Source organism: Colossoma macropomum, unplaced genomic scaffold (genome assembly GCF_904425465.1).
Source record: "Colossoma macropomum unplaced genomic scaffold, Colossoma_macropomum, whole genome shotgun sequence".
NCBI classification, from domain to species: Eukaryota; Metazoa; Chordata; class Actinopteri; order Characiformes; family Serrasalmidae; genus Colossoma; species Colossoma macropomum.
In genome coordinates, this window is record NW_023494800.1 from 23,060,996 (window position 1) to 23,077,144 (window position 16,149).

Sequence of the window (16,149 nt, forward strand, 5' to 3'; positions counted from 1 at the left end):
ACGGTTCCACTTCACAACCCAGTGTCTGGGAACTTTCCACACCGCTAGCTGGTGCTTGGCATCATGCTTGGTGACCTTAGGCTTATGTATGCTGCTCCAAAGCATAGCATCAGACTGGCAGCGCTGTTCTGTGAAGGTTTCCTGGTGGAGTGCATGCATTTTAACACCTATATCAGCAGTGAGTCCTAAACTAGGGCCCTATTCACACTTGTTATTAATATCTGTCTTACATGAGCAATGTAGCTGTCATAAGTGTAGCTGTCTACACCTGGTATTTCCCTGTGTCTCGAATGCATCTCCAGTGATTTCGTGACTGGAGGATGGGTTCCACTCACATTTACTACGTCAGTCTCTAGCTGCATTTGTTATCAGACAAAAATGTACTTGCAGTGTCTGTGTTAATTGAAAGGGCAGTTACAAACGTTTAGACCAGGTGAACTGCTAACACGACTTGTAAATAAACAGTAAAGGAGACAAAAAATGAAGGTACAGCAGCTGCTTTTGATTTTTTGATGAAGCAGTTGATTAAGGTGGTCCTTCACCGCTGTCAAAAATGCATCAAGACACATCAGCGTTCACACTATAAATGTTATGTGATCATATACATATATCCCTAGCTACTTACGAAGGTGGTTTGAGAGATCAGATCGCAAATTGTCTTCAAGAGATATTGTACATCTGTACTTATTGCTGTCCTCTTAAGAACAGATCTCCCATAATGCAAATTATATTAATGCCAAATGTGAACGGGGCCTAGCAAGCGGAGTGTCTGGGGTGTCAGGACACTTTTTGACATGTATAATCTGTGTTGGGAAAACAGGTCCATCTGGGAATGAAAGAGATCCAAAAGCTCCACCATATTCTGGTTTCTGATGTGAAAACAAAAAACATATTTAAGAAGGTATTAGTGAAGGCAGTTTATTCAAGTCTCATTACCTCTTCTTAGTAGAACTAAGGATGTTCACACCTTGCACTGTATCTGGATGTGCTTTGGCCAGATTTCATTTACAGTTTTCAATAAACTCTGTCCCCAGTGTGACCAGATCCAATATTACTTTCCCGCATAAAAACACATCAACACATTTACTTTTGCCCTTTGTTACAGTACAAATCGACAAGCTTAGTTTGGACACTTTTATTGTCACAGAGTGTGAGAAGGCACTTTGGTGTAACTCCAGCCTCATGTATCCTACATCTTGCATTCCCTTGTTTATTCTTTGACCTGCTAGTCAGCACTCATAACTATCCACTTGTGTAATATGTGGATACACACACACACACATTTTCTAAACCGCTAAACCGCTAAATCCTTCTGGGTTGCGGGGGGGGGCGGAGCCAGCAGTCATAGGGTGGAAGACAGGAAGTACCCTGGATAGGTCGCCAGTCCATCGCAGGGCATATGTGGATATAGAAAATGCATTTCATTTACACTTGTGTAGAAGGTGATCAATATCTCTCTGACCACCTCCAAATGTGGTTTGCGTAATCTGATTTAATCCAATCATAGTGTGTCCTGGATTTCATGTGGTGAAGTGAAATTCAAACATGATCCAATCACAAAGAAACACATAATCTGGTTTCCCCGAGTAATATTTACATTTTTAATCAGTGCATGCATGATTTCCTCAGGATCAGGACAGCTAGATTCTGACACGTTCTGATCTCATGGTTACACTTGTCGTTTTACATTAAGCATCATTTAAAAGTTGAATTTTACGATGATATAATTAGTTTACACACACACACACACCCACACACACACCCACACATATATATATATAGAAAACCTCTTAGCTCCATTTTTGACGTTTTTCTGTTATTGACATAATTTAAAAAATGCCTGTTGCCCTTTACGAAGCATGTAAACTTGATGATGAATGGACCGAAAGAAATGGCCCAAAACGACTTGTAAAAAAGTCTGGTTCCATTGACTTACATTAAAAGTAAAGTAGGTTTTTTCCTAAGTTACTATCTTGGTGATACGAGGTTTTCTTCCGACAACAGCGATATAAATACAGTAAAAGTGAAAATACTGCAGCGTTAAAAAGACAAGGGTAGCTCTTATTTACCATGCCATACAGCATGATGTAACATTGTTACCGCTAGGTTTTATGAATCTGGTCCATTATGTATTTCTCCCATCCAATTTTTTAACCATTGTTTCATCTCTTGCTGAAGTATTGAATCTTAACCATATAGCTTGACTTTGGTTGTGACACAAATGGTTTCTGTGCCTCTCATGTCAACAGTCTTGTCAGCATTCAGCTCATGTCCAGCAAAGGAGAGAGCAGAGTGAGCAGGGTGTCACTCAGCATCAGCGAATGCTGTGTCAATTATGTGTCAAAATGTATTGCTGTATTGTCATTGTGTTATGATACTTTCTGTTTCACGTACATTATTTAAACAACTCAAATGAAAAAGAAAGAAAAAAGTGTTATCTAGCATGACATCACTGTATGTTGCTCATATGTTGCTAAAACTTTCAGCACCCCCAACTTAAAACACCTTCCCGCATACCTGCATACTGTAACTTTTGTCAGTACAGTTGTTACAGCTTTAGTATAAGTGTCGAAGTGTAATGTAAAAGAAGATACAGATCCAAAAATGTGAAGTTAAAGACATGGTGAGCAACAAAATTAAAAGGCTGATGTTTAATCATGTTATTTGTAATTTAATAATTCCTACATCATATTTTGAAGGTCAGCCATAAAGGGACTTTCTCCTCAGATGTTCAGTGGTGCAAGAAGACAAGAAGAAACAGTGTTATCTTGCAGGAAACTGTCCTCATGACACACTAGAGACTTTGACCAAAATTCTAGCATGGCTGACCCCAGGAGGCTTGTACGTGTTTAACAGCTATATTGGCAAGGGCTGCAGATTCCTGTATGATAACAGCGGGGCCAAGCACCACAAAGATTATGATTTCAGAGGCAGGCCCATGATGTAACGTTTCGAGGGAGCATTCTGTTATAACACTTCAAGAGCAAGACAAGGTCATAACTAGCAATCCAGCATGGATGAAATCACTACCAAGGAAATAAATGTTCAATTTATATTCAACTGACCAAAATGGTATCAGTGACCTGTTGTTGATATATGACCTCAAAATATAAAATTCCTTCAAACGCCATGGAAAAGGTTATGTTTGAAAAGTTATGAATGTTTAAGGTTGGGTTTCCGTTGGTATCTGGTATTCTTCTAAAGTTTTCAACTCATTTGTACACGTTTGGATCATTTGAAAGACTGTTTGTCATGGCTTGAAGCTTGAAGTCTAGAAGGATCTTTATGGATATTAAAATGGTTATATGACCTCATGTTAAGGACTGTGTTACTAGTTCTGGACACAGTAATACTTCCTAAGGCTTTACCATATTCTGGTTCCTGATGTAAAAAAGCAAGTGCTACCAAACCTGTACTCAACGTTGTGAATGACAGAAAGTGTGGTTTTTAATGAAATCAAATAAGACAAAAAGTATATGTCAAGTTGTGTTGAGACATTACAAAGTTCAGAAGAATCCAGACACCCCTTCTAATTACTGAATTCAGCTATGTTAAGGTGCACCCATTGCTGGCACAAGTATTCAGTTATGCACATACAGTTTTTATAATCTCAGAAGAAAAGCATTAGCAATAGAATAGTAGGCTCTGGAGCAGCTGCATATGACACTAAGGTCACTATGCCCAATGCCAGGCATCAGTTTGAGGGGTATAAAGCCCCCCAACATTGGGCATCCAGTACCATTGGGGTGAGTTGGAGTGGCGTTTGGGATCCAGAACTAATCAGCCAACATCAGTATCTTACATCACTGATGCCCAGTGGATGAATGCAATCAGTTCCTCACAGCAATTCTCCAACATCTATTGGTAAACCTTCCCTGAAGAGTAGAGGCTGTTACTGCAGCCATGGGGGTCAAGCACCTTATTAATGCCCTTGATTTTAGAAGAAACATTGCATGAGCAATTGTCTGCAAACTTTGGGAATATATTGTATATGACTTTAAAATGACAAGGAAAAAAGTTATGTATGACAATTTAAATGTTTACTGTTTGGGATTTTTTGGTTTTCTTTTATTTGTAATGATTTGCACATATTTGGGTGATTTGTTTGTTTGTGGTCACTGCTGTAACTTTTAGACTTAATACACAGACTGTAGTGGTTACAACACATCCTCTGTTTACAACCTGAGAAGCTCCATTGGTTAGGGACAGTGCTACACTGAGAGCTAGCAGCCAGTGCTCGCAGTGCAGTGTAAACAGAATGATGAGAACTGGACTAGACTCCATGCCTGCAGCCACAAAACCACAGAGAGAGAGAGGAGGACCTTGGGGCTGGAATACACTGCCCATGAAAAGCTTGGGGACACTTTGCCACCTTTTAAAAATGTTTATACTTATCCATTAAGTTAAAAAATACACACAGACATTTTGATAACATTAAGCAGTTATACAGTTGTGCTTGAAACTTTGTGAACCCTTTAGATATATTTCTGCATAAATTTGACCTAAAACTTCATCAGATTTTCAGAAGTCCTAATAGTAGAGAACCTTTAAAAAAAGACACAAAATATTACAATTGGTCATTTATTTATTGAAGAAAATGAACCAATATTACATATCTGTGAGTGGCAAAAGTATGTGAACCTCTAGGATTAGCAGATCATTTAAAGGTGAAATTAAAGTCAGATATTTTTAAACAATGGAATGGCGATCAGGTGAGTGACCGCCTTGTTTTATTTAAAGAGCAGGGATCTATCACAGTCTGATCTTCACAGCACATGTTTGTGAAAGTGTATCATGGCACGAACAAAGGAGATTTCTGAGGACCTCAGAAAAAGAGTTGTTGAAGCTCATCAGGCAGGAAAAGGTTACAAAACCATTTCTAAAAAGTTTGGACACCAAACCACAGTCAGACAGACTGTGTACAAATGGAGAAAATTCAAGACCATTGTTACGCTCCCTAAGAATGATTGATAATGTAATAATCTACAAGGTCACGAAGGAAACAATGGTAACTTCAAAGCAGCAAAAGGCCTGTCTCACAGTGGCTAATGCTAATGTTCATGAGTCCACCATCAGGAGAACACAGATCTTTTTCTACACAATTAAAAATTAAATTGACAATGTAAAAATTCAGTTTCAGCTAGTAAATATTTGATCTGACGAATTGAATTTGCACATGGGAAATTTAAAAGTCCACTAGTAAATACTACATTTTGGCTAGTCAAGATTGTTTTGACCACTAAGAAACTCAAATTTAATGCTTGATGAAGAGTTCTAAATACAGTGCCAGTTGCAAAAATGAGAGGAATCTTTAGATGATGTCTTCCTCTGTAACACCTGCATTTGCATTTCTTCTAAATTTACAGCAGTCTGAAATCCCCCTTCTGTACTCCTACAACAGCGCTTAGAAGACTTGTCATGATGTTCAGTCCAAACAAATCAAAGTGTCCCTTTTGAATATATAAGTTAATTAGCCGAGTGAGTGTATATGCATAATTTTATTGCTTACATGTTTGAAAACATGTTTGTAAGCATTGTATAAAATATAATTTAATACATATCAGCTTCTTACTGGGAAAATTATCAGTAGAGCGAGATTTTGTCGGTTTTTGAATCACTACCAATGCATGTAAATGAAGGAAAAGCACAGCCACGCCTCAAATCACTCTTATCTTCACCGCAAATTTGTTATGTGTTTTTTGAAATTGATCTTCATGTTTATCAAAGTGTCTTCCTTTGTGTGGAGAGTAAGTTTTATGGAAATAATGATGAGTTTTCTTTTGATTTAAACAGCTGAAAAGTTTGAGTGCCGATGAGTGCTGGCATCAAAAGGGGGTAAAATATATGAGGCATTATTTAAAAGATAAAACTTTTGTCAGTTATTATTCCTTGCAATTTTTATAAGGAGTTTGGCAAGATTTAAACAGCCTTCTATTTAATATATTAAGTTATTGCAAACCAACAAAGAATATGTTTTGAAGAGCCATGTGTTCCCAAACTTTAGACAGGCAGTGTATTTCCATACTGCACACCTCACTGCCTTTTGGCCAGTAATGTACAGTATGTGTGTGTTAGCATGTATTTGTCAGTGTATTTCTCTCCAACATTATTTCTCCCACCCCATTTCCCTCCAAGCATATAAAGACTGTGAGATTCTTGGCAGCCTTGTAATCCAGCACAAAGAGAATATGAGATTCCTTATGTTCAACATAATGCACATGATGTAGGCCTGTTTTTGCTGGTGTGTTCAGGCCCATTCCAGATGTAAGACGCGTACCTGTATATGATCCAGTACCTACATGCATCTGTGTCACCGCCCTGAAATAGAGCAGGTCTTGTTGTTGCGAGTGCGACATAGAAGGAAACTTTTATAGGCTGTGATCCACAAGGTGATCTAAGTGAGCAAAATATTATTCAAGTAATTAATAAATGATTTATTCTCCTCGGCCTGGTGACCATGTTTCCATACTGACTTCATGTTGTTTGGTGGAGACAGTGACGTCACTTTAAAAGTCACCTGTTGAGACCAACGTAAACACAGCCCAAACATAAACAGATCGTTTGTTAAATCCTTTTAATGTCAAGTAATAGTGGAAGCTTGTCTAGCGAGAGACTTTACTACAAATATCCTGTGCTAACTGCCATAAAGCTAGCATTTCACCTTAAATCCTTAAAGTGTTGGTTTGGCCAAAAATAATTTAAGGGAGACCTGAGAAGGTGGTAACACTGTCGACTAAAACTCTATTTTACCTTTCAAGCTTTTGCTTACACAAATGTCTGTCAAAATTCAAAGGGTTACCTTGTTACAGTCTGTCCCATAATGTTTGAAATAAGCATACATTTCACACATAAAATGAAACAAGAGAAACTGCTAGCATACATCTTATCAGTTAGAACAGGGGTCTGCAACTCAAATGTTAAGAAGAGCCATTTTGTCCTTTCAACAAAAATCAATCTGCCTTGGGAGCCACAACATTTTATGTCCATTTTATTGAAGTAATGTTTTACCATCTTGGCTGATAATATGTCTTAATATGTGCTAGCTAATGTCCTAGTATAGACAAAAAAAATAATATAAACGAAAACACAGAGTTTGCTTTGCTTTAAGCTTTAACTCAGCTATAGCCGCTTTTCTCGCATCTCTGGCAGGAAACTTTTCCTCAAAAGTAGAATTGTTTCTTGTAAAATGTCTCTCAATGTTTGATTTTTTTACAAGGCTAAAGTCAGACTCTCATTCACCAGCTTCTTGTTCAAATTTTCCCATTCCTTAAATGGTGCCTGAGGTGCCAAAATGTAAGTGTTGTATCATTTAAGGTGGAACAGGAAAATTCGAACAAGAAGCTGGCGAAAGAGAAGCTGACTTCAACTTTGTGACTTTATGGGTGAAGTTTCTCGTTGCAGATTAAACGTATCAGGAAACCAGTTGAGTGCTTATAAATGCAAATGAGTCCATTCAATTTCAAATTATCAAAGTTCATCTTAAATCTTTCTCTTTGCCTTTTTGGTACCTACTAGCTAGGTGAAATTCTTGTCTGTGTTGCTATGGTGACCAGCAGTCTGCACGTCAATCTTCAGGGTTAAAGGGTGAATTAGCAGATATTAACTCCAGCGTTTAAGATCGATTAAACTGTGCTAGAATGATCAGCAGGGTTTTGTTTTACTGCAAAAGACGATTATTTTATTTTTACCTAAAAATCTATTTCTGCTTTGGAGCCGCAACAGGGCAGTAAAAGAGCCGCATGTTGCCGACCCTTGAGTTAGAACATTTAACCTCAGTTCATATTTCAAGCTATAATCCACTTTCATACCTCAAAATCAGATTTTGTTACATGAACATGTCATGTTTCAAGTCTTCAAACTTCTGTCAGCTCAGGAGTGTGCTGGGCATGCACAGTACTTATATCATCATTGTAGCTTATTTCTGATTGGTGAAACTGGGGTTGTTACTACTCCTACCTCCCATTTCCCCAGTCATTTAGCCAAGACGTTTGGTGTCTGAAGTTTCCTTTCTTGCACAGCTAAAAACAGTAGAAGCAACAGCCATGAAGCCTGAATTTTGTTTATTTATGTCATGTAGGATCAGAAACCGCATAAGCAAGTCTTGTGGGGATACTTAACAACTCAGCATGGTTTGAGATGAGAATGATAATTCGGTGGAGTTTGCACCATGCTAATTGTTTGCTAAAAAGCTTCTTACTTGTTACTGGCCTCGTAGCTCATGAGGTTTCGTAACTCACATTAGCCTTGTAGCTCCAGTGCAACACAAAAGAAGCAAACTCCAGACACCAAACATGCCATGGATAATTGACCACATTCAGAGTAAGGGGGAAAATTGCGAAAAAAATTGGCTGAACCATCCATTCTACCTCAGTTCCTGTAGCATTTGTGTCAGTCTACTAGCTTTAAGCATGTAGAAATAATCAGTTTTTGTTCTAATCATATTAAATATTCTTTGTTTTGAGTATGTAAATATAATCGTAAGCAATCAAAATACATTCAAGTGATTATTAAACTGATTCTAAAAGATGCTGCTTTAAGAAGTAAAGTGGCCTTTACATCAAACCACTGGTCACCTCTTGAGGTCTAACAAACATGGCACCATGACATTGTTCCCTCTCCACCACGTCATTGTTTTTGCCATGTTCCGAAATTGAGCCTGAACAAACAGTGTCCACAACATAACGCAAGAGAAACAAGACAGCAATCGCAGCAATCGTTGATTTCTGATAAAGCTGGGTTTCCATTACATTGGGCAAAATATTGGTCAGCCATGGTCTTCTAGTAAAACAAGCTAAGCTATATGTGTCTGACCTTTTCACACCAGCATGTATGTTAAGCTGCTATGATACTTACTTCTTCAGTCTTATCACAGACTTACTCCATTGCTTCACTCTTACAAAAAGAACAACAGGTCTCATTTAACACTCACAGACTCTTGGGAGTATGAATTTTTGAAGCTGTTACCTAAAGAGAATTAACAAGCAAGACAAATGCAATAAAGTCTTTGTTGGCCGTGAGCTGTCAAGAGCTTCTACAGCTTTTCCATAAATAGTCTGCTCAATGCTAGTTTAGTCAACTGTAGTAAAACTGTTTTTATGTGGTGCGTCTGTGTTAGAAAATGCTTTACATGCTTGAGACACAAAAGTGTATTTCTACTAATACAGCCACGTCTGTAGTCCTAAAATAGGCTTTTGTCTACCATGGAAAGTCAATAGAAGTGTATAGTTTGTCATATACAGTCCTGTGCAAGTCAAAGACAGTTATTTTAAATCCTTAAGCTGTTTTAGATGTACATGAGAATAGAAATTCACAGGGTGGCTGAGGTGTATCTGAGTAGTGGCTTGCGTGAATGTTAGTGTCTCTTTGTAGGGAATATAATGTCAGTGACACTTGGGAACAGTGCTTGTTGGGAGGATGTAGCTGTAACTCAGTTTTAATATTGGAAGGATGGAAGAGTTAAAGAGGCAGTAGCGTGCACAAAAAGTAGCAGACAAACGTAATAGTGATAGATTTGATACTATACTTAGTGTTGAAGGATTTAGTGTATTTTTGTATAACATATGTTTTGTACTTTTTTCTGATACCAAAAAATGAATAACTTGTCCTTAATGGCCATTTTGACTGGGAACTGAATAAACAAAAGGGTGATCTCTGGCTTTTGCACAATGTGCTGTTTCAACTCACCGCTCAAAAATGCCTAAAATGTAATTTGTCCACTGTTTATTGGTTGTATATGATATATTCCAGTATGTGAAAACCTGTTAAGACTGATGGAGATCTAACCCTTTGCTAACTATCCCCACTGCACTGCCTTAAATGGGAATCACATAGCAACAGGCCATGTTTTCTGTGTTTTTCTGATTAATACCAGATTGTGTTGCATTGGCGCTTGTCCAATTCCCATCCAGGGATTACTTATTCTTGCCATGTTGAACACACATTAGAGCATGGTATGACCTGTTACCTTATTTTAGACACATCTCTCTGTTTAACAAAGGCCAAATCCCCCCTGAGCCTACGCCAGTTAGAACTGCAAGCCAAAAAGTCTACGAGAGAATTGGAACGTACACAAACGAAAGTGCTTTGCTTGTATAGAACTTTGTCCTATGGTTTAAATTTAGACAGAATTCATGAAGAGCTTTTAGAAATTATCCACTTCACACCAAACGGTTAGCTAAATCATTTTCTTTTGAATGATTGTCTCTTAAGCTACATTTATGGTTAACTAAATTTATTCAACATTCACAAGTGTCTTTCACTTTGAGTCTTAAGTTAGCTAATTTACATTACCCACTTTGAGCCATGAAGAAAAAACTGGAGTTTACTCCCGCTTTGATGCACAAAAGGTCTCTACTCTTCTGGGAAGACTTTACACTAGATGCTGGAACATTACTGTGAGGATTTGGTTGAATTCAGCCAGAAGAGCATTAGTGAGGTCAGGAACAGATGTTGGATGATGATTTCTGGATCACTAACATCACTTCAGCTCATCCCAAAGGTATTGGATGGTGCTCCATCACTCCATAGAATGTAGTTCCACTGCTCCGCAGCCCCATAATGGGGGGGCTTTATACCCGAATCTTGGCGTTGGGCATGTTGAATGTAGGTTCGTGTGCAGCTGCTCCAGAGTGTCCCATTCTAAAAAGCTTTTCTGTGGAAATTATACGAGCTGTGTGCACAGTTGAACATAGCAGAATTTACTAATTAGAAGGGCGTCTGGATACTTTTGGACATACAGTGATAGTGTCGTGCTGTGCTTTTTTAATAATTTGGATTCAGGTATTATGAACTATCAGGTAACCACTAGGAAGGTCTAGTGAAATCCGTAATTTGTATGCTTTCTAAATGAGCAAAATGAAACACAGCAAACAGACTTGAATTGCAGTACATTTTAATGGGGAAACCGAATAAAACTTGTCCTTCATCTGTTCTGCATGGCCTATATAACTATATACAGTCTAATAATGTGTCTAACAATTCCCGTCTCCACCCTGTTTAATCTGTGTTATCTGCCAAATTTTAATAGTTAATTAGTTTTTATTCAGTTATATTGGCTGCAAAATTGAAAAAGAATTGTTTTAGTCTTAAGTGCGTCCTGACTTTGCCTTGATTACAGCTTCCATTCTCTTTGGGACACTTGCTTTCAGTTATGCAAAGAAATCTGCAGGGATATTTTTCCACACCTTCAGTTCAGTCTTAGAAGTTGGTTGCATTTTCTGTTTCTCACAATCTAAGTAATCCGAACTGCAAATTTAGACTCATCAGTCTTTAAAACTTTACTCCTCATCTCACATGTCCAGTTTTGTTGATCTAATGCAAATTTTCCTTTTTTCATTGTTTGGAATCCTTTATTTGAGAGTTATGATGATGGCAGACAAATACTAATAAGGTTAAAAAGGTATCATAAAAACAATTCATCAAATTTACCCACTAAATACAGTGCTGATGTGCATTATGAAAGCAGCCTCTGGTGTTGAATTCTCTCATTTGGTGTGGACCATTGTTAATTCCCACCAGCAGTGAACTCAATCAGGTCCCCGGTTTAGTTGTTTGGTGCAGACCTGATAATAGGTGCAGTGTTCACATGTTAAAACGAATCAAACTAAAGAAAAGGTTTGACAAGTCCACATCAAATAAGGTGAGTGTGACAGCGATCTCAGTATAGCAGTAAGAGATGTTAAAACTGAAATTCAGACTGTGACCCAGTGCATTAGTCCATGTTTCGTAATAAAAACATTTTTACCGGATCAGTGAGCTCCAACTCCTCTCACTGAACACAAACTAACAAAGATTTTGCTGTTTGACAAATGTCCAGGCCCCCAGCTGAAATTGATATTTTGATTGGTTCTGCTGTTGAGTTTGACTCTCTCTGTTTGTGTCTATTGTTTAGCGCTCCGTGTAGCTTAATTACTTTATAATGTAAGGGTCATGAAAATGGTGGGCCGTCACCCCATTACTTTGAAAAGTGGTGGGTCAAATGCCCCCTGGCCCCCGTTGTTCCAGTGGCCCTGGAAGGAAAGCAAACATTTTGTCGCAATACTAAACTAAAATTTTTTTTTCCATTAAAACAAAACTGAGTGCTCCTCAGTCTTAGCGTTATGGTAGCGTTAATGTTAGATGACATAGCTCCAGTATTGGAGTAGTTAATCAAAAATTAATCAATTCAAGTTACTAACTACGTCTCTCAACACTGAATGGGATTAAATTACTTACTACTTTCTTGAAAGTAATCTCAGTGAGTTCACTTGCCCAGATACCTGCAGTGTAGGTGGTTACGTCAAGTGGTAGCCCAGAGCCTCATTTATGTCTCTCCAGGGGGTCCCTTTTCTGTCTTTTGCCTAGAGTAGAATCACTAGATTCTAATATTCTGAATGGTTCTAATATGATACTAATATTCTGTAGGTTTCAAGCAGTTTGTAGGATGTTGCAAAAATTAAGCATTGTTTTGTGATGAATGGAGTTGTAGATGATTCCATAATGATTAAGAAAGTTGTATAGCAAAAAGCAGATCTCACCAGTTTTATCCACATAGGGTCAGCGTGGCTACAGATTTTCATTCCCACCAAGAAGGAGCACACCTCACAAAATCAGCTGTTTGAAGACAGACCAACTGATAAAACTGGTGGAATCAGGTAGCTTTTGCTTGATTGGAAAGGAAACCTGTAGCTACACTGGCCCTTCATGAATATGATTGGTAACTGCTGGCGTATTATAGTAAATAGATTGTTTGAGTTCATTATTTGATCATATTTACTATTTTTGATCATGACATACTTTTTTCCCCAAAAAATCCTTCAAACTGTGAATAAACCATCTGTTCATATGGTGTCCAGTTTATTGCATTCCTCTAAACTTTTAAAAGGTAGTATATGTAACACGTACCCCTGTTATATGCTTGTGTTGTATTTATTCTTGCTTGTAATGTTTTGTATGTATTGTTTTTATTGTTCTATTTGTTTCCTCATAATGAAATTTGCTTACCATTACAGGAAATTCAGAAAGTAGATCATCTGTCAGATTAGATTCATAAAATTGTGAGTATCTTTAAATAAAGGAACATTTTAAATTTATGTCAACTTCAAATCACTTAGTATGTTTACATGTACATATTGAATCAGAGGTAGAAAGCTAACAAGCTATTTGTGCTATTAAGACAGCGTCTTGCTGTTTTTAGAAAGTTAAAGAGTTTTAACACCAGTAAACATACTTTGACCTGGTCTAAGTCATTAATTGAGATTATTCTGACATTTAAAATTGTATCATGGTATGGAGACACAAACCAGGCTAGTAAGATCATAGGAGATAATCTTTCAGCATTCCTGATCCTGTTTGAGAAAATGGTTTCAAAAAGTCTTTATTCCATTAGCTGTGGCAGTTCTTATTAAGTCTTGGTTTTACTGAATTCCTTAGAGAGAGAATTCGCCTATGTACATTTATCTGTGTGTGAATCTGTGATGTGTTTTGTTTGTGTAATTGTATATTGTTCTGTAATTATGTCTTTTTTCCCTCCATGTTTGCAATGAGCATGTTGTTGCTGCTTTTATACATATTAAAGGTTGAACTGCATTTCACTATATTTTTATTCTGTTTTGTGTATAATGTAACGTCTCCAGATGCCATACTTTATTGTCCATTTCATTTACATCAGTTTTATGTAAATTAAATGAAGTACTCTATTCTATTCTATTCTATTCTATATTTATAATGTACATACAAACAGAATTTACAATTTAATAGTGCAAAGAGTTACAAAAGGAATATTATATTATTTATAAGTAGTACAGTGTATGAGAGTATTAAGTGCTAAAGGGGTTTCTTTTAAAAATAGTGCATATACGTTTCAACGTCCTTTTTGATCATGTAAAATTTAAGGGTAATTTTCAGTTATGGATATAGAATTTTGCCCAAAATAACAATACATTCATAACAAAGTCCTCATTGGCAGTTCATTATTGTACTTGAAAGCAAAACATAGTACACAACACCAGATACATAAAAAAAATATTCATATAACAGTGTACATATACATAAATGTGCTAGGGGGATACACATAACAACACAAAAACACTGAAGTACGCTCTTTAGCAGTTTTTACAGGTTTCCAAAGGTAACAGGTCTTTTACCTGAGAATTTACACCTATGAATATAAAAGTTTGCCTTTAAAAGTGTAAGATTTATCATGTATTCATGTGTACATTTATCTCTGTGAATTTCCAAAAGACGAAATAATGCGTTTCCGCAATAAACACATAAAATACTTTTGATCGATATTGTGAACGACAAAAGTCCTGAGGTTTCGATAGGCAGTTTAGTTTGCTCTACTCGGCGCGCCGTAGAAACGTCATCAACACGCGCCTCTTGTCTTGACATTCGCAGCCTCCATGCTGGATGTTTTCGTTCGTGTCCGTTAATGTCCTTTTATAGATCTTACCGACTTTACCGTAAGCAGCACGGTAAGTCTGTCCAGTTTACAGCGTTTACGAGCGTATTAGTGCTCATATACTGTGATAATAGCCGAGTTTGTTAGCTAGTTAAGAGCAGCGCCGAGCCCGGGTTGTTGACCGAGCTGTCGGTCAGATTTCTAAGGTGAGTCACTCAGTCCGAGTCTGAACAGAAGAGTCAGAGGGAGAGAGGGTTTAAGCTATTGCTCACATTCCTCTGTGTCTAAACCACATGCAGACACTTACTGCAACTTTAAATCTGTAAACCAGCTCAAGTAGGTGATTACTGGCTAATAGTGATGGAAGCAGAGTAAGAGTAGATGCCAAAAACAGCTTAAAGCAAACAAAGTGTCACACCCCTACCTAACGTTGAATACTGAGTTCCCTATAACTGCAGTGAACATATTAATACACACATCCAACATCTGTCACTATAAAAGATTGTCAGACACTATTCTTAACTTTTTGAGATTCTTCTGGTCTAAAATGCCTGTAAAGATAAATCTCGAAGTAAGAGATGTGATCAGTAAAGCAGACCATGTGCTGAACAGAACAGAATGAAGAAAGAAAATTGCAAAAGGAGAATCAGTAATAGAATGTGAATGACTAAAGTGGAACTGGCTTAAAAGCTGATTAATTAGGAAAATATACTTGACTATGAATAGTATCATTTGACAATACCCAAATGCATCCCATTTTTACTGTCATACACATAACTGAGGAAATGTGTCTAGTTATTACCCACATTCGGTGTGAAGCTGTTAGATTTAAGCATGAATATGTGAATTTCAGGGCATTGGAAGTCTTAAACATGTCCTTAAAACAAGCATCGGTCCATGCAAAATGGGTTATTGGTCGAGTGATTGGAACCAAGATGAGGAAGACGGCGAAAGTTCGGGTTACTAGACTTGTCCTGGATCCATATTTACTTAAGGTATGGAAAAGCTTTGCAAACTGAGAATGTATTGGGGAAGTGTTTTGCAGTTGCACCTGATAACACGCCCAAATGATCTGTCCCAGAAGCAGATATTGAAAGTTCATCTTACCTGAAATAATGAAGTAAAAATTCAGATTGATATGCACTCTATATAAGGTAATAATTGAGCTACAGTGATGTTGTGAAACTCGCTCCAGGTGAATGTACTACCAAAACAGGATCTTGTATTAGCAAACAGTATTTAGCATGGATTTAAACCATTTTGTTTTGTGGTGTTTTCAGAATTACTAAATTACTAGCCAAATGATCTAGATCGGAGTGGCCATAATATGTTCTCATAATCTTTTTCTTACTTTTCTCAGTACTACAACAAAAGGAAGACATACTTCGCACATGATGCCTTGCAGCAGTGCACTGTTGGGGACATTGTGTTGTTGAAGGCTTTACCAGAGAGCAGATCCAAACATGTCAAGCATGAACTGGCTGAGATAGTATTCAAAGTCGGGGCAGTGGTTGACCCCCTGACTGGCAAGAAGGTTGCCGGAGGGCACTTTCTGGAGCCCCTTACAGAGTCCACAGAAAACACAGAGGCATCTTTAACTGAAAAGTTAGAACAGCTGAACATTTCTGCGTCTCCTTCACCCTCTCCTTCATCTCCAGCCTCTGCATCTCCTTCGTCTCCAGCTTCTGCATCATAGTCTTGTTTTTTGTATGAATGTACCTGTATGTTCTTGTTGTCATGCAGATAAAAATGAAGTCTATTACACTTGT

General features: G+C 37.6%; 1 protein-coding gene across 1 annotated transcript; it reads left to right on the plus strand.

Moving 5' to 3' along the window:
* The first annotated feature begins 14,349 nt into the window (after positions 1-14,349).
* mrps17 (mitochondrial ribosomal protein S17) lies at positions 14,350-16,107 on the plus strand. Its single transcript, XM_036588296.1, has 4 exons — positions 14,350-14,586; positions 15,234-15,375; positions 15,741-16,011; positions 16,048-16,107. Exons 2-4 carry the CDS (start codon positions 15,253-15,255, stop codon positions 16,074-16,076), a joined length of 423 nt encoding a protein of 140 aa, XP_036444189.1. The 5' UTR covers positions 14,350-14,586; positions 15,234-15,252; the 3' UTR covers positions 16,077-16,107.
* Positions 16,108-16,149: the final 42 nt, after the last annotated feature.

Bases quoted from the DNA above. Each gene is read 5' to 3' on its own strand.
- mrps17 (XM_036588296.1), top strand. From the start codon at position 15,253: ATGTCCTTAAAACAAGCATCGGTCCATGCAAAATGGGTTATTGGTCGA. The intron at 15,376-15,740 runs GTATGGAAAAGC...TACTTTTCTCAG, and splicing joins TGGATCCATATTTACTTAAG to TACTACAACAAAAGGAAGAC. The intron at 16,012-16,047 runs CTCCTTCACCCT...CAGCCTCTGCAT, and splicing joins ACAGCTGAACATTTCTGCGT to CTCCTTCGTCTCCAGCTTCT.